The sequence below is a fragment of the Echiichthys vipera genome (genome assembly GCF_963691815.1).
Source record: "Echiichthys vipera genome assembly, chromosome: 2".
In the NCBI taxonomy this organism is placed as follows: Eukaryota; Metazoa; Chordata; class Actinopteri; order Perciformes; family Trachinidae; genus Echiichthys; species Echiichthys vipera.
Window position 1 is genome coordinate 30,802,252 of NC_139827.1, and position 18,946 is coordinate 30,821,197.

At 41.9% G+C, this 18,946-nt stretch overlaps 1 protein-coding gene across 2 annotated transcripts in view; it reads right to left on the reverse strand.

Moving 5' to 3' along the window:
* The window catches only part of LOC310961884 (ras and Rab interactor 2-like), a 48,721-nt gene that overhangs the window by 29,552 nt on the left and 223 nt on the right, over positions 1-18,946 (reverse strand). For both annotated transcript variants that reach the window (XM_083934175.1, XM_083934176.1), the window contains exon 2: positions 1,023-1,158. In XM_083934175.1, coding sequence (XP_083790301.1) covers positions 1,023-1,091 — 69 coding nt within the window. In that variant the 5' untranslated portion in view covers positions 1,092-1,158. The remainder of the gene's footprint in view (positions 1-1,022; positions 1,159-18,946) is intronic.

Below are 18,946 nucleotides of genomic sequence, written 5' to 3' on the forward strand. Positions count from 1 at the left end.
ATTGCAGTGCACACAAAAATTGATGTAGTCTATGAGGAGTCTGGACTCTGGAGATTGTGGTGTGTATGATGCTGCAGGAAGATGTCGGGTTAGCAGAGGGAGAGATGTACAGAACAACGGTGATAACATGTGGGATCTCTCTGGGCAGATGGTATGAACGGAGTCCAACGGCCAGCAGTTCAACATTCGGGCTACAGAACTGTTCTTTAGCGGTGATATGACCAGGATCACACCATCTGCTGTCGCACTAGAACGTCAAGCCTCCCTCCTTTCCGCTTACTGCTCTCGGTGCAGTCCCGGTACGCCCGAATGGTGTGGAAGCCATCCATGGAGACGTTCTGGTCCGTAATGTCCCTGTGCAGCCATGTCTCTGTGAACCACATCAGACTGTACTCACGTTACACCGGGTGGCTCCGCGTTAGCACTATTAGTTCTTCCATTTTGTTGTACAGAGGCCGTACATTTCCCATAACAACAGAGGGGAGACACAGGCTTAAATCTTCTCCTCTCCATAAGCCCGTCCCGTCTCGACCCTCCTCTATTGCGCCGACGTCACTTCCCACCTCTGCATCCCTGGTGGAATATTAGCTGGTCTGGCCGCTATGCCAGCCGGCATTAGGGCGGTCAGCTGTTCTCCGGAGTAAACAAAGACAGTGTGTCCCGGTGGAAGCGGCATTGATAAAAATAGCACGAAAAATAAACACAAAAACAATCGAAAGTACCGTCATTCTAGAGGGCACAACTTCACAGAAGTTAGAATGAAGCAACAGAACGAACAAAAAGAGAATAAAAGTCAGCTCCAGGCTATCAGAAAGTTTCCCAGACTTTGAAGCCAATTTGGCAAAGTGGCCAAACGACAGAATCTGAATTTGACCAGAGTTACTAGGTTTTTGTTTTGTGGGGGAGAATAATGCTAGTGATTCAACATTTGTGAGTTTTTTCCTGTTCTTAACACTAAGTGTTGTGACAGCTTTTCTACAAAACACATTTGGTACACAGGAAGTGATGTCTCAGTCTCTCACCTTAAAGAAGCTCCCGCTCCTGTCCGTGAGGCCGCTAGAGGGATTCCCAGGCGGTGACCTGGAGGCCATGTTGTCTTCCTGTCCACAGTATTGGGTAACTCTTACGTCTGGGACAGCGTCTGCAGGGTCTGGATCTCTGTGGATCAAAAATACACTTCAGTCCAGACACTTCAGCTGTGGTGCAACCAGAGGAAATTCCTGCTTTGGCCACAGCCAGTATAATGAAGATGGTGTGACACCCCACCACCCGTCTCTTCTAGCTCCTTACACATTCGCCTCATTCTCTCCTTTTCCTGCTCTCTTTGTTCCCCTTTTCCCTCACCCCTTCATCACAGATAATTGCCTCAATCCTTTTTTATCTCATTCCAATCCTCAGCCTGAACCTCGGTCCTCTCATTACCTGTCTCTTCTGTTTCCTCCCTCTCAAATTTCACCCTCCTTTTATCCTTGATTTTGTTCCCATGTCCTCATACACACATAATTATTTTTCCAACTTATCCTCAGCACAGCTGGCCTTCTTTTCCACCATAGTCAAAGGTTTTTAAGTTTCTTTTAAAGACTTTCTTTGTTTTTTTTTCACTTCTCTGTCTCACTGTCTCCCCCCTTTCTCTCCAGCCAAGCTACAACTAGTAAGGCAGCCCTTCCCCTCCTTTCAGGGAGATGCTCCAAACCCCATCAGTCCCTGCACTCTTTCATCTCACACAGGAAGGAAGCCATCACCCCCCACCATTGGAGGATGAGGGGGAGGAAAGAAACAAAAAGAAATCTGACAAAGAGTGCAGAGACAATTGAATGTGAAACTTTTTCTAAACACAGGGAATGTTTTTGTTTAGCAAAATTGAAACATTAGCAAAATTACAAACTGTCCACCGTGGTCAGTGTTTAACAAAGCATTAGTGATAGACATTTGCATTTTTTTGGCGTATCGGTATCAGCCGATGTGGGCTGCTAGGTTGGCCGATAGTTTTTTCCCCGGCATGATTTACAGACAGGCGTCCACAGGCAGCTCTGTGTTGCTGGAGCAAAAGTACTGTCGGCACCAAATATCAGCTCAAGAAAATCGGCAGTCCGCATTGGTCATCGGCTAAGGCTAATGGAAAAAAAATCGATATCAGCATCGGCCCTTAAAAAATCCATATTGGTCGATCCCTATAAAGCACAGTAAAGAATATAATTGGGTCATGTCTGCCACATTTGCAATGGAGCCATAGTCATTTGAATCAAAGTGTATTATTGTGAAATTTTAACTTCAGCTATATATGACACATTGGCTTCCATATGCGTCTCCCTAAACAACAGTGTCTGGGTGACCTTTGTGCAGAAAAAAGAAAGAACGGACAGCAAATGAACGTGTGCCAGAAAGCTGAAATCCATTCAAATGTATACAGAACAAAAGCTGCTTTATTCAATATTATCCGATTACATGTAGTCATTTGAGACATTGGTAATGTGAAAGGGGTCACCTGTAGAATATATCACCAATATATCCTGAGCTCTACGCAGCTTTCTAGACTCTTTTAGCTCTCTGTTTTGGTTCTATGGCCCACCACTTTACTGTTTGGATTCATTACAGCTGTTTTCATCCATCTTTATCCAGCAGCAGCAGCAAAAACGTTATGTCCACTGAATGCCTGACATACAAACAGACAAAGTAAACATTAGCACTAGCTCATGGTGAAAGAAAGTTGAACATTTAGCAGCTGAAGAGAGAGTGAATATTGGACAGAAGATATTGCTCTACTAGATGTTGTTGATATACTCAAGGTTATGAGGTAATATGTCAATGTCATGTTTACAGTTGGTTACACTTCCCCCAAGTGTCCAAAAATGAATTACAAGTAACACTCTGGTGCATTGCCCTCTGTTTGAAGCCTTATAAAATAAATTGTATAAATAAAACATTTGTCAGTTAACCAATTAGTTGATACTAAAAATCATAATCAATAATTCTAATTATTGATGATTCACTGAAGTCATTATTCAAGCATAACTCTTACTAAACATGCTTCTCAAATGTTTGTAATTTGAATGTTGTTGGTTATTTGGTTTTGTACTGTTTGTCTGGAAAAACAATTTGAAAACATTTGTGATGGAAATATTTCTCTATTTTTGAGACTAAATAATTACTAAATTGAAACAGTTATGACAGATGACAGACTGATCCATAATGAAAACAATTGTTAGTTAGCCCTAACAACAGCCCTAACAGACTCCAATAAAGTCACTAATGTCAAAGAAACCTACACAAAGACTTTCGTTTCCTGACTGTCTCGTAGTAACTGATAGTCTGGCATGATGGTTTCATTTCCACAAACACACGAAATTGGGAGAGACACAGACACAGAGGGCCGGAGAGAAAATGAGGGGAAAAAATCAAAGATGAACTTTACAGAAATGTTCCCCCTGGGGACATTTCCAAGAAATCAGTTGGTGATGATTCGCTGTCCTTCGGCTGTTGATTTTGCAAAAGATCTGATACTGGTGACTGTGCCAATGAAAGCTCTGACGGTAAGGTAAACAATGTTTCCACAATCAAAAAAACTCCCAGCCTCAGATGAACCAGAGAGCATGCTGGGTATTGTAGGAAACAAGGTGACCACTACTCTCACCAGGGCAGCTTTGATTTGCAGCGCTACTTGGCAAAACCAACTGTGGGAATGTCCTGAAACCCCCCACTGAAAAACACTGAAATCACATGTAACAATTTGTGCTTTAGACAGTGCACAGTGTGTGTGTGTGTGTGCGTGTGCATGTGTGTAAGTAAGAGCATCAGCTGCAAGTAAAGAAAGACACATCTGAGCATGCGCCCCTCCCTCATAGAAGAACAGAAAAGCCCCCTGGCACTGCAGCACAGAGACACACTGTTCATATAGGATAAACAGATTTGCTGCTGCTGAATTATATATATATATATATATTTATTTATATAAATATGATATAATGAAGAGAAAATATGATACTCTCTGTCCACACACATAGTTAACAGGTAAATGTCTCGTGCAGGGGGCTGTATAGAGTCAGTCCAAGCATTCATGAAAATTGATGAAGAAGAGAGTAGTAACTGGACATTTAAAAAGCTAAAAAGCAAATCATCGCAAGAACGGGCAGACAGCCGCCAGAAAACTCAAAGAAGAAGAAGAAGAAGTAGCGGTGGACATCCTAAAGTATTCGAAGTGCCTTTCGTCATCCAGCTCTCTCATCGGCAAAACCAAAGAAAAAAAAACATAAAAAACTTGCCATGAAGGTGTCAGTTTTCATTGAGTGGTCTCACATCCTACCGCCGTGTTCACTTTTTGCGCCCTTTTTGCCGATTTCGGATGACAAACAGCAAAATCATCTCCTCTACAGACGCCATGTTTGTGATTGTCGATGTCGTCAATTTGCGACACTGCCCTCTAGAGGATGTGTTGTGTAACATCCATAACAACGCTGAAACAGGACGGAGGTATGAAGGAGAGCACTGCAGACAAAGTTTGGGGCGGATGGACAATTTTCGTCCGGAGCCAGAGGTATGAATCCTGCTTAAAGGCCCAGTCCCACCCTACGATAAATACAGATATGGACGCTTTTGTCCGGTCCCGGACCGTTTTGTCTGTCAGCGGGTCCGTCGCCTCTGAGCTTACAAATCCGGAGTGCTCCAGACGGAACGGAGCAATACCCCCGGAAATCGAGGTGGCAGTATAGAGTCAGTCCAACCATTCTCAAAAATCGACAAAGAACAGAGTAGTAACTGTTTAAAAAAATGTAAAAAGCTAAAAAGCAATGTATCGAAAGTAGCGGCAGACAGCCACCAGAAAACTCGAAGAAGAAGTAGCGGCGGACATCCTAAAGTATTCGAAGTGCCTTTCGTAATCCAGCTCCCTCATCTGCAAGATCAAAGAAAAAAATTCGCTATTTATTATTGTTGATGCTGGTAATTTGCGACACGACACTGCCCTCTAGAGGATGTATTGCGTAACATCCATAACAACACTGAAACCGGAATGTATGAAGGGGAGCACCGCAGACATCGTTTGAAACGGACAAATTTCGCCTGGATCCCGAGGTATGAATCCAGCTTAAAGTTCAACTACGTTACTGCTCGCGGCCAGTTAGGACAATCTAGAACAATGTACCCAAACTTTTTTTATCGTTGACTCTCGCTTGTGCCGCGTGCTGTTAGGACACGGTGCTCTCACTGCAGATTTTATTAATCGCCCAAGGGAAAACAGTCCTGCAATTTCATTTGAGTATCGCACAGTAACAGAACAGCAAATGCAAACACTTGATGGAACACTTGACTGACAAAAGGTTTCATCTCAGACAATATACAGATTCCCTCTGAAACAGTTATTATCTGTAAGTGAGGCTCACCTTCATCAAAGAAACAGCCTAAACATAAGTTATTTCATCGGCAGTAACACTGTTACACGTCCAGTGCATTCTGTTTTTCATTAGTTTGCTCTGTAAAATAACATCCAGTGATCTCACGTTAACATAAAGGGACTTTATTCTTTTAATCATGTAGACACCTTGGATGATAATAGCCTATATAGGCATTTTGCCTATATTGTGTCTTAATATGATAACCAGACATTCATTGCAATTTAAATATTTTGAACTAATGTTGACCAGAACCAGACTGAAATAAGAGTGTGTTAAATGATCTGCCATTTGCATTTTCATCTAAAAGACTAGAGCCGTGTCTCAATCTGCAATGATTTAATTTCCAGATGAGTAACTGTGCACAAAAGTACTGCATGTACTTCGGTCCAAAGAGCCCTTCCCAGCAGGGCACACATTTCTTTCCCCACACATGTGCTTCACCTGTTCTGCTTCAACTCCATCCTGTGGGAAACACTGTACATGCACACCTAAATTAATACATTAGGATGGCATAAACTAGCACACACACAACGGATTTGCAGACAGTTAAATATCAAGACATGCAAACACACATTAATAAATGATCCAGTTAAAAAAGAGACACCGTCCCACATACGTAGACTTCATTGTGTTTCGCATGATACCAGTAAGACAGAGAGACAGCAGGACTTGATTAAGTTTTGTGGTGTTGTTGTTTGAAAGCTCACTCTTATGGTGGGACACTCATTTTCTCCCAGTGGTAGTCATGTCTGACACAACTGTCCTTTATCTGTGCTAATGAATAGCTTCAGTGTTTGGTGGTCGTGATTACAGACGTGTGTTGTTTGTGGCCCTTCTTTGGATATCATTCAAAAATTTAAATGAACTTTGTTTAATGATCCGTGTGATTGATTCTTTTTCTAGTTAATGGCTTAAGCCTTCGTACACATTTTATTAACCACTAATTCATAATAATTAGGAGTTACAGACCCTTTATAATAAGTGTATAAGTATTTAGAGATGGTACTAATAAAAACAGTAGTTCAGTAGCTTAGGAAATGTACTTGTTGGCTTGATTGCCAAGAGTTAGGTCTGAGAAGATTTACATCAATCTCATCACACACTGGGCAGGAAAGCCAATAAACCCACTTCCTAAAATGTTGAACAATTATCTTAATGCATTTCATAGGCAGACTGCACACACAAGACTAGTTTCTAGTACTATGCACCAGCATGTAATATATTAACCAACATTATAATAGATGATGAAGTAAGTTTAATATTATTTGACTGCAAATGGCACATTATGACAAGACTTTCAAACAATCAGCAATCAAACAGTTGGCAGCAAATCATAGTTTACACTGCTGGCATCACAAGCACACTTGTTTGGTGCAACGTTTGCTGTTCTGAAGGGCAAATACTGGGCCATAGACTGTTCAAGAGATGGACTAGCTTCCAGCCCTGAAAAGCAAATTCAAAGCATAATTGCCTTAAACCTGCATTCTTTCTAATGTCCAGCAGGGGGCATCTCCACTGGCTCCAAAAAGTCTGACTGTATAGAAGTCAATAAGAAACGAGCCTACTTCTCACTTGCTTTATTATTATTTTTATTATTATTATTATTATTATTATTATTATTATTAATATTATGAGTTTATGGTCTCAATCACTAGTTTCAAGACTCATACAGGACGATTTATTTTGTAAATTATGGTCGCATTTAGAGTAAAACAGACAACACAGCAAGCTACACAGTGACCTGTAAGCTAGCTAGCTAGCTAGTGCTTGCGTTAGTTGGTAACTTAAGGGAAACTATCAATTTTCAACAAGCTCTGTTTCACTGCAGTACATGCAGATGAATAGCTCCAGGAGTTAATAAAGGAGGAAATATGGCTGGCTTTTAAATGTCTTCTTAAAATCATCAGTGAGGGTTTACTGGTTTATATTTCAATTTCCTTTATGTCGTGTTGCTATACTTTTTCAAATCTATTGTATCATGGTCCAGTTTAATGTTGTTTTTATTTCCAGGGCAGGGGATGTGTTCTTTCATTTACTTTTTACTATACTTGGTTTTTAATTGGTTGCCTTGAAAGTCAAAATTAGACTGGTGGCTAGCTCATATTCTCATGAGAAGCAGAAAAAACCATGCAACTGTACTTTGCTTTTGCTGATTACGATGAATGGCCTGGATCACTTTGATGTTAATATGGACATTCAATCTAGGCAGACAGTCAACCACATTAGTGATGCTTGTAGCAAAAATACAGTAAGCTTTTTATGTTACAGGTTTATTGTTGACCACAATGTTAATGTTACTGCGTTATTAGCTTTAACCATAACACTGCGTTTGAGAGGCTGGAGAATTTTTATTTATTTAAAAGGAAGAGCTCGCTGACATTAAACATCTCTTTTTTCAGTGTCCTGAGACACACAGCAGCACAACTGACAACGTTTCTGACAAACAGAATGAGCAGCCTATATAAAATGACTATAATACAATTAATATATATGAATTATACATCAAAATTGAGCATAATCATGAATAAATCGTACAAAATATCTACAGCCAGATGTGTCTGCGTCCAAGTTATTATCAAATGTCTTCAAATCCTCCGATGAGAGCAGGACCTGGAGTTTCAGGTGTGTCTCTAATTAGTTCAGGTAAAGGGAGCAGCAGACTTTCTTTATTTACACTAGATTATAAACTGTCATTAGTTGGGACTTTGTGTAATTATAAAATACGGTTGCACTTCAACTCTATTGTATTATTTATTAAAACCATAAGAGACTTGATTAGGACTTGCTGCTTCCCCTCAGAGACTTGAGACTTGACTTGGACTTGCAAAGAGTCACTTTTGACCGTCTCTGCTTTCCAGTCAGAGCCATACATAGTGTAATTGATTCTTTCAGTTTTTATTAATTCAATCCCAGTCAATGGAACACTCACAAGATGTCACCAAAATCACACTGTCCCTTTAAAATCTTTATGAAAATGATCTAAGTGTATCGAATCGTATTGTTGGTTGAATATCGTGATGTATGTGGGCGGCTGTGGCTTGGTGGCAGAGTGGGTCGTCCTCTGTTCGAGAGATTGGTGGTTCGATCCCCATCTCCCCCCGGTCCACATGTCGAAGTGTCCTTGGGCAAGACACTGAACCCTGAATTGCTCCCTGTGCTGCGCATGGGTGTGTAAATGTGGTGTGAATGGTTAGATCAGATTAGATGGTATGTAGATGTCCACTGCCATCAGTGTGAATGTCTGTGTGAATGGGTGATTGTGACAGACACTGTGAAGCGCCTTGAGTAGTCAGATGACTAGAAAGGCGCTATATAAGTACAAGTCCATTTACCATTTATATTGTATCGTGAGCCGAATATCGTGTATCGTAGTGAATCGTGAGATTAGTGTATCACTACCGCCCTAGTGCTGCTTCAGTTGTCCCATCTAGTGAAGATGGTTGGGCTAACAGGGCTCCATGCTGCAGTCAGAGCATGAAGAGGGCTGCATAAACCTACTGCAGAAAAGAACTCCCACATGTGGGTCGTGTTTTTGCCCTGAGGCAAACCAGATGATGGTGATGGTGTGTGTGTGTGTGTGTGTGTGTGTGTGTGTGTGTGTAACAGAGGGAGGGATGGACTTTGACTATTTACTTAACTGGCAAGGCAATTCCTTAAAAAGGTGCTGCACTTGAAGCTTGAAGTTCTGAACAGAAACAGTCTGGGCTGAGATTGCCTCCACATGGTTCTCACAAGAGCCTAACTGGCCCACTGGCTAGCCAACTGCTGTCGTTCTGCACTGCACACTACCCAAGTGGGGCTTCTGTGAGAGATCGGTGCTCATACAGAGGTTTCAGCTGATGAGCGGATCACAAAAGGAAGGAGAGGGTGGATGAAACATGGGACACTAAGAGAGTTAATGGCAACAGTGCTAACAGAGCCAACAGTAGTAATGGGGTTAGTTAGCTCCATGGTTAGCTTAGCATGGGTGACCTAGCTAACATAGGAAGGCGGCGCTCCCCAGCAGTAGATGGGACACTTATAAATGAACACTCCTAAATGCCTTCATACATGGAAAGATTTGTTAGCTAATGGACCTAAATGACGAATACTAATCGGCTAGGAAAATCCGTAGTCGGGGCAGCCCTTGTGTATAGCCAGCGACCAGCCAGCTAGCAGACAAGCACACCAAGGGAGGGGCCTTGATAGGCATACATGCATTAGGAGACGCAGCTCCCCTGTCCCGTCGCATTGATAAACTCACGGACTCATATGCACGCCGGACGTCCTATCAAAAAAAAAGAACTCAAGAGAACTTCAGACACAACACAACACTGCTCAGAACGTCACTAATCTGCTATAACTTCACAAAGCAAAAAGTGGTTTTCTGCAATATTTTAGCCTCCAAATGTTGAGTACAGGACCTTTAACTACAGCTCCACAAACCTGTGTGCGTGTGCACAGAGAGGAATTTAGGTCAGTGGTTCTTTGAAAGTTCAGCTGAACCGACTGGTCCATGTTGTGTTGGTTAGAGAAGGAATCTGATCTCACACAGCTTTTTTCACTCAGGGATAAAAGGTTAGGATTACTTTCATTTTTTTCCATGAAATGTTTATGGACCTTCTGTCAGTCAAACACCAACCTGACCAACAGCCTAACCTCTAATCACAGCTTTAGGAGTCCTGCAACAGCACCACGCAAGTGCTCAAAATCACCGTCTAACAAATCAAACTTCATAAGTAATAGGAATTCCACTGAAATAATCATGGTGCAAAACAGGCACCAGCCCTTCCCCCGCCACAACTTTCCAAACTGAAGGTCAACCAAGAAAAGCCTGGCCTGTTTTCTCTGGGCTACTCCCCTTTAAATTAGTACCAGGAACACTGGATCCAACTCAGAAAGGAGGTGGGAAATGTAAATAACTTTTATATCCTGAGACTATAAAGGCAGAGAGGAAGGAAAGAAGATGTGCAGATAGGGTGGGAGCTTCCTACTGGGAAGATAATAGTCCAATTACCATGATTGTACCAGTGCTTGTTATTGTTGAGTCATGGAGGAGATTTGAAAATTAGCAAAGGGTAAACATACACCAAAAAGGGGGTTTAATGGCCCGAGCCTGGCTGCAAAAAGCTGTTTTCACATATGAACCATGGACAGTGCCAGGAGAATCAGTCCCAACAGGGTCTGGAGTTTCTCTTTCACACATGAATCACACAAGTGGACATTTTCCGTGTCAGATGCTTTGTCATTTACTGAAATACATTTGGTTCATAATTTGCCATAAACAACCGAGTCTCGCCATTCCTTGAATTTGTCTGAGGAGTTCAGCGTTGGACCAACAGAAGTTCCAGAATCGTGATCTCTCATTCTTGCTGACATTTTTGTAAAAATCGCCCTTCTTCTTCACCCTCGGAAGTTTCTTTTCTTCTTGTGTCGGCAGCAGCATCGCAGAAATATCATCAACAAGTCCATTCACTCTCCGTGAATACACAACAGAATACGTGGCTGTATTCACACATGGGCGCACTCAAGAGATGAAACAGTTTTGAACTAGAGAGCTGGCGGGGTAAACTCTCGTTTTCTGTCTGATGATTTGTGTTCTGACATACAGCCCCTCCAGATAATGTCGAGATAATGTCAGGGTTGCAGTGTACATGTGAAGTGGCTCAAGCCTGGATTACCAACCAGGCAACATGCCTTACAGCCCCAGACCCTCAGGGGCCCCAAGGGCCTCAGGCTCACCGTGTGGCACTGTAAATGTCCCAGTGAATATGTATGGAGTTATTTATTTATTATTGTTATTTATTTTTAGTCGTTTCTTTGTTATGCAATCAAACAGAATAGGTCTGAAAAGAAAACCAGCCACATAACAATCAAAATAGGTAGTAAGTAAAATAAATGTCATTATATATAACTTTTGTTAGCACACCCAAACGTTTTGGTTGCCGTTGAGATAAATCTACACTGAAAGAAGTAAGACACGTCTCTATTGAGCAGCCTGGATCGGAGTGACAGCCTGGCAACATCCACTGTTAGTAACTGGGAGTTTTGAAGTCCATGTCCAACTCCCCCTCCAGTTTACTAACAGTGGATCTAGCCAAGTTGTCACTCTGATGCAGACTGGCCAAACAGCAAGCAAAACTTTTGGATTTGTAGACAAAACTTTTGAATTTGCATTAAAGCAGTTTTATTAACACATTTATTTTACTTACAATACATTCTCATTTGACTGCAGTGTCGATAATTTTGCTCTCAAAGATATTCTGTTTGATTTCCCAATAAAGTAAGGAAAATAACTCTATAAGCATCTACTTTTCTAAAACATGACTGTGGGGAGATTTTGAAAAAATATCCTGGATGCTGCACAATAAAGAAGAGTTTTAACCTATGTCTGAGTTGATATACAGGTAGCTAGAAATGACACAGCCTTCCTCTGCAGTGGCTGTTTATGGTAAAGGCAACATGAACAGCTGCCTTTAGGACAGGGAGAAAAAAATCTTGAGTTTGTCACTCTCTGTGCATACCTTCTTCTCAGAGTCACAGCTCAGTCAAGGTTAAATACATGATACATACCTGGAGTCACGGATGAACACCAACAAATCCACTTAGAAATCACAGCAAAAAAGACCCTTTGTAGTTCTTCAGATCTTTCCACATGTACTTTCTACTGTGTCAGAAGTAATCCACTGATTGTTGTCTGTGTCCGTGGTTACAGAGCAAACAGGAACTGCTAGTAGCGAATAGAGTTGGGCCCATTGACGATGGCTGACAGTCATCAACCCCTGAACGCAATATTGACATCGTGCCCATATGATCTGGGTTTTAGGTTCAGTTCGGATTACTCACGCGGCCCCGGTCTGCAATCTGTGTGCTCAGTCAAGCAGCATGGAAGTGAGGAGAAACAGATAAGCCTATTAAACTAGATAAACTCAGATAACATGTTTCTATTTCTTGTATATGGTTCAGGTTTTATATACATAGAGTTAGTGCCATAGAACTTTCTTTTATAAATTATATGGTATGCATATCTTGGGTACTTGCTGATACCATCATTTAAGGCAGTATCGGAGGTAAGCCAAATCGTCCCATTAATAACACCATTAAGTTCAGGTTTTTAGCAAAACCATGGTCACCAACATAGTCCAAATGAATGCAGAAAACTGATATTCGGCTGAGTTAGCAGGAATAGGAAAAGCAGAGGTCCAGCCTGAGCGGAGTGTTTGATTTCATGCCCTGCTGCAGGATTACAGCAGACATCAGTGTGGCTCCTGTGAAAGCATTCAGTGTTAACATCCCCCACAGGGACAGTTTACCCTTACACCGGTAACTTGAGTGGCCGCTTCCTCATCCAGCCGAGGTGACATCACTTTTCCTAAAGCTGTGAAGTTCTCGGTTCTGCCTTGAACGTGCGGAGAGAAGCGCTTGGGCGAGAGTTTACCTCTTAACTATCTGACTATCTGTGTGAGGCAGAAAAATCTGGAACTCCTCTCTAGGATAAGAACAAAACCACCGGAAGCACAGTAACTGTCTTTTTAAACTCGCTGTGGACAGAAACACTATTAGCTCCATAATACTATTATTTATTTTTCATTAAAATACCTTAGTGCTGATTCATTTCCACATAGCAGCATGTAACTAGGGCTCTTTGTGCCAAAGGTCTGGTTTTGCAGTGAAGCTAATCCCTCTAACAGATTCCAAAGAAGCTTAAATGAGGAAATTGGCCCCTTTATTATATTAATAAACATCAGTTCACTACTCATTTAGAAAAAAAACACAGGGTTATACAAGCACTGACCTGCAGAAGAGAGTGATACATGTTGTGTTCATTCAGGGTCTGACATATTTCACCTCTCACAGCAGTGAAGGCAATGGGGAGATGCTGCAACATGTTGCTACAACATACTTTCAGATGTTCTCATAACTTAGTAAGTAAGGGACCGCATGAAAATGAACACAGGCAGGGTCTATGTACTTTTTGTTAAAAGGGAGGGTAGTCTGACTTCTTGGGAAAGCAGAGGGTTTTATTTTATTCATGTATTTATTTATTTTCAGCACTGATTTAATTTCTAGTATTATATTCATTATATAATAAATATGATTTGGAATCCGGCAATCAGGCCAAAATACTTCAGTGCTCCATCAGCAGCCACAAAAAGAATGTTTACAAATGCTCAATTCATATATTCACCAGCTCTGACTCCTCTGCAGGAGCTTGAGGTGCTGTGTTATTTAACATTGTGGTTTTTTGTCAAAACTTTGGCACATATAAGCCAATTCTAACGTATAATCCACTTCTAATGGGGACAAGGGGATCAGGCATCAGCCATTAGACCCATTCACACTGCCTGTTCGTTAGGGGGAAGTTGCGACTTTATTACGCTCGGCATGAGTGACCCACATGCAGGTCAAAAGGTAGCGTGAAACACTGCATGCAATAGTCTACCTTCTCTTCCCCTCTCTGTTTTCTCTCTGTCCCTCTTTCAAACAAACATAGGTGCAGGCAGCACTGCAGTCCGTCTCTGTACTAATCATTGTGCCTACTGTAATGTTTAAAGCTGGCAGTTTGTGGGTCTTCGAGCAGTTGATTGGCTCACACACTCTAGACACAGACGCCTCTATTCTGGAATGCCAGTGTTCGGTGTGAAATCCATGGGTAAAATCACAACTTCATTGCAGCACTGTTGACAACACAAGCTCTATGTGAAAAGCTCTACAGTCTCACAAAGAATACAGACCAAACTAGAGATCATTTTGCAATGGGATGAGATCCCACCAAATCAGGCCAGGGGTGTAAATTGGGACAAAATATGTTCACAGACAGACATATAAACCTGCGAAAATAGTAGGTGTCTCCAGGACCTCATTTTTCCATGATGACAAACACACACACACACACACAAACTCACAAGGTGAAAACAATACTAGCGTGTATAGCGACATTGAAATATAATGTTACCACAACCAGTCAACTAGAGTTGTGGCGTTCATAAACCATGACCTATTGAGCGGCTCTTTAACACAATTGATGGGAACCAATTGCAGTTGACTTTTTTTTTTTAATCGCGGTGTTTCTCACAGATGCACACACAAATAAGTACACCTTCAGTGCTTATTTGATATGCAAATATCACATGAAGTCACCCGAGTTGTCCACACTGCCTTTACTTGAGTGCCTCAGTACCGCAGCGTCCTGAAGAAGGGGGAGCACATGCTTTATTAGAAGTGAGTGGCTAGTGACTCAAAAAGACAAAAAGAGAATACGCAGCAGCATCTGGCTGCACTTTTCAGATGACACAAACCAGTGGTGGCTGCTGGTCTTTCAAGGAAGGGAAGCTCATTTTTCCGGCCTACATCATGAATGTGTTTGTTTATTTACCGTAATTTCCGGACTATAAGCCGCTACTTTTTTCCCTCGTTCTGGTCCCTGCGGCTTATTCAACGGTGCGGCTTTTCTACGGCTTACGGTAACCAGGGGCGCGCACTACCGAGGATGCGCGAGACCGAGGCAGACATCTGGCGCCAGGTAACGAGAGCAAAACAAAGAGTAGGAGAGTGTTCATGCAAACACCCTCAACATGGAAAACAAACGGAGAAGTGCATATGATGCTGCTTTTAAGTTAAAGGCAATCGAAGGAAATAGAGCTGCTGCACGTACCCTTGACATCAATGAATCAATGGTGAGACGTTGGAGAAGGCAGCATGAAGAACTGACTTTTCACCGGTAGTAGGCTGGTTATTTTGATAACGTAAACGGCCGCGGGACTGCACTTTTACTGCCGTGTTACAGGCGAGCACTTTGTATTACTTTGCACCGTTGTATTATTTGTACTCTGCACGAATGCTGTTCGCCATGTCAAAGATGTGAAAGTTTGATTGAATGATTGAAAGATTTATTGTTAATAAATGGGACGCTTTGCGTTTCCAAACAGTCATCTCTGTCCCGACAATCCCCTCCGTGGTAGCAGGAACCCCTATATACTACGGTAATTACACATCAAAACGCCTGCGGCTTACAGTCGGGTGCGGCTTTTATATGGAGCAATCTGTATTTTACCCTAAATTTAGCTGGTTCGGCTTATAGTCAGGTGCGCTTTATAGTCCGGAAATTACGGTATATGTAAATTCTACCCTTCGTTCCTTTTTTTTAAAAAAAAGGTGCTGTGACCTTGTCGTACCAACTAGGCATCTTTTCCAGGGACTTGACCAGTGTCCTCTCAATGGCAGCAGAGCAAGGCTGCTTAAACGGCATTGGCCCAGCTGGAGCTGCTGTGGCTACCGTGAAGTGTGACCGCCTGTGAGTCTTGATCGTGACCAGGGGAGAAGCTCCGCAGCTGCCGCTGCTCATTGGGGAAAGAAACCACAGAGTGACAGAACAGAGTCGCCAAACCAAGCGCTAGTCGTTTTTAACAAAGACAAAGTCGTTGGGGATCGGTAAAGTCTCCGGATCAGTTCAGAACAACGGAATAAAAAACTTGAAAAATGCTCCGCTGGATGTTTATTCTTCAAGATCGCTGATTCGCTCATTTAGCTGTAAATCAAAAAAGGATTCCGCCTCAGACAGCTCATCCAATCATCATGCAGAAGCTGAGAAGAGAGCAACCCTACGTTAGTGAGAGAAAGACAGTCCATTTCCACCCTTATTTAACCTGAGGTGGACAAAGCCTTGGCTGTTTGTTTGGTTTCACAGAGCTAAACTAAAACGACAGGATATTAAGGACAGAGAAGGGGATCGTTGATATAGTTCTGCATTACCTGGTGATTCAGTGAGGTAGGAATAAATGTGTGGGTATGTCACCTCTGGACACTGAGTGGACTCCTTTACCCACTTCTCCTTCGGTAAACTGGACAAACATTCCCTAACTCTTTAATTTTTTCTATACAACACTGATCATCGTTCAACAACAACATAACATAGCTGTCTGCCTGACTGACGTTAGCTGTTGCAGGAGGTTTCCAGGCCGATTAACGTAAAAAATAGGTGAAATCAGGACAGATTACAGCAGAATTTGTATTTACCGCCATTCAAAGCGGTTGTTTTTACCCAGATGGGGGCGTGGCCATATGTGTTACTCTCTTCTATAGACCCCCAGAGAAGCTGAGCGTCCGATGGGCGGGACAAAGCCCAGCATTCATCCAATGAGCGTCTAGTTTGGGTGCAGTGGAACAACCCGCTCAACACTTCCCCATTGAAGTCAGTAGAAGCTGAGCGTCCGACTCTGTAAAGTGCTGTGGCGTTGTGGGGACGAATGAGAAGGAAGTTGCTCCTGTTACCTGTGATAAGGAGCTGATTCTGAACAAGAGATGAAGGCTTTCTAGTGCGTATTTAGTCAATGAAATGTACACACAGCAGTACATATTTCACCACTTTAGGTTCCTTGCAGTCTCAGAGCAATCGCCACTGACACAAACGGTAAAGAAAAGTGTAATAGTTGCCAGAAAACATCTCATTCAAGTCCAGGTCAAAAAATTATTTACAAGGCCACTTAAAAATGCTTTAAAGTTCTTGTGTGAAATATTTTGCACTAAAAGCTTTTTAGCATGGAAGTCCATTGTAGCCTGCTTAGTATTTTATTGTGCCACAGTGCACATAATAATAATTAACTATTTTAAGGGCTTTTTATTTTATGCATTATTGACATAAGTCAAGATAGCTTCACACACACACACACACAACAATGAATGCAGATTAAAATCTAATCCACACGTACCAAATGAAATTATTATCAATATTTCAGAATAATTCAAACTCAGATATCTCACATAAATAAAGTATATATTGGTGGGATGTCTAAGTCTGAATGATTCTGATCCAAATCAGACCCTAGCATTCCTCCCACTGATTATTTCCCAGATTAAATGAGTTACCCTCAGGCTACCTTCTTAAACATTAATATATAGAAAAATAAGCCACTCTATTGAACGGCTCTTTGAAAGGCCGGCTCCCTTCAAAGAGCTGTAAATCCCATCTGTACAGTCAACAAAGTGAAAAAATGTCACCCTTTTCCATGACATCACCTGACTTTGATGTCAAACTTTTCTCACGTGCCATTTAAGAGAACTTAATATTTTGAGTTTTTATTAAACTATTGAATGCACTGTCTACATAAAGTTTACCAAACAGCTCAATAGGCCTGGTGTGGTAACAACATATTATCAACCTGCCTGCAGACTGACCTAGACCAAACAACAGTCATTCAACAGGGGACGTGAAGGGGACATCTTAGAAGTATAATGTGTTTTCTGTACATTTTTTCCTGGTGTCAGATTAGTTAGAACATAAGAGTGAGCGATTGTTGGAGGGGGGCCCTGGGAGCTTTTGCTAAAGGGCCCCAACAGACTCTAAAGTCCCCACTGTTTATTGTCAGGGAATGTTTGAGGTATTTGGGCTAAATAAGTGGCCCAGTTAGTTTATCTGACCCTACTGAATCTAAAAAATGCTGCCACAGTCAGGGCCCGCCTCCCACACATTTTTGGATCATAAGCATTATTATATTCCAATAAAAATGATCTTGCAGTGAATGCAATCCTGATTGACATCTGATAAACTTCAGAGCTGAAAAAACAAACTAACACAAAGTTCATATGAGTCTTTTCCATTTGATGCTGGCTGGCACCTCTGTTGTCTTTAGTGCTCTGTTCTTCTAAACTCAGTTTCATCTCTTGTGTTCAGAAGTCATTTTTGCTTCACTCTCCACTTCTTTCTTCTCCAGCATTAGTTTGATATCTCCAGTACAAGACTCTGTGGAAGAGAAGCTGAGAAAACATAACACAGGAGACGAAACTGAATTTAGAGCAGAGTCTTGCACTGAAGATATTAAACTAATGCTGGGAAGGAAAGGAGTGGACCGTGAAGCAAAAATTACTTCTGAACACAAGAGATGAAACGGGGTTTGGAAGAGTATATGTAAGAGAATAAAATGAACTTCTTGTTTGTTTGGTTTTTTTTCACCTCTGACGTTTACCAGAGGTCAATCAAGATTACATGTGCTGCAAGATCCTTTTTATTTGTATATAATGCTTAAGATCAGTTTTAACACCTACTGCTCTGTATCAGCAATAAGAAACAAAACCAAATAACCCCCAGAACTTTACACATACATCTTTCCTCCCTCTGGGCTAAGCCTCGAATCTCCCATAACCCTAGGTGCGCCCCTGGCCGCAGTGATAAGACCCAGCCAGTTCAGCGTGGTTCTGCTCTGCGGGAGTAATGGAGCCATTTAAGCAAACACCAGGAAATAAACACACTTTACAAGAGGGGTCTCCGTATCGGTTAAGATGCAGAAAAACTCCCGAATCTTCCAGTGGGAGATTCCAGCTCCACAGGTACTGACAGCAACACTGTCAGTGTGTTGAGTTAGGTTTGATGGAAGTTTTTTCTCACAGCAGAGCTCTTTCTTCATCTCTCTGTGCTCAGCCGCGGGCTACAGTCCCCTCTCAAAACATTTCGGTCTGGTCTATTACATGGAGTGGAACCGGCTACTTCCAGCTCTGTGACACATAGTCTCTGATAATAAAATCAGCGCCATTCCACCCCAAAGTCCCGCAGTTACAGAATGAACAGAAACAACGAGACTATTACG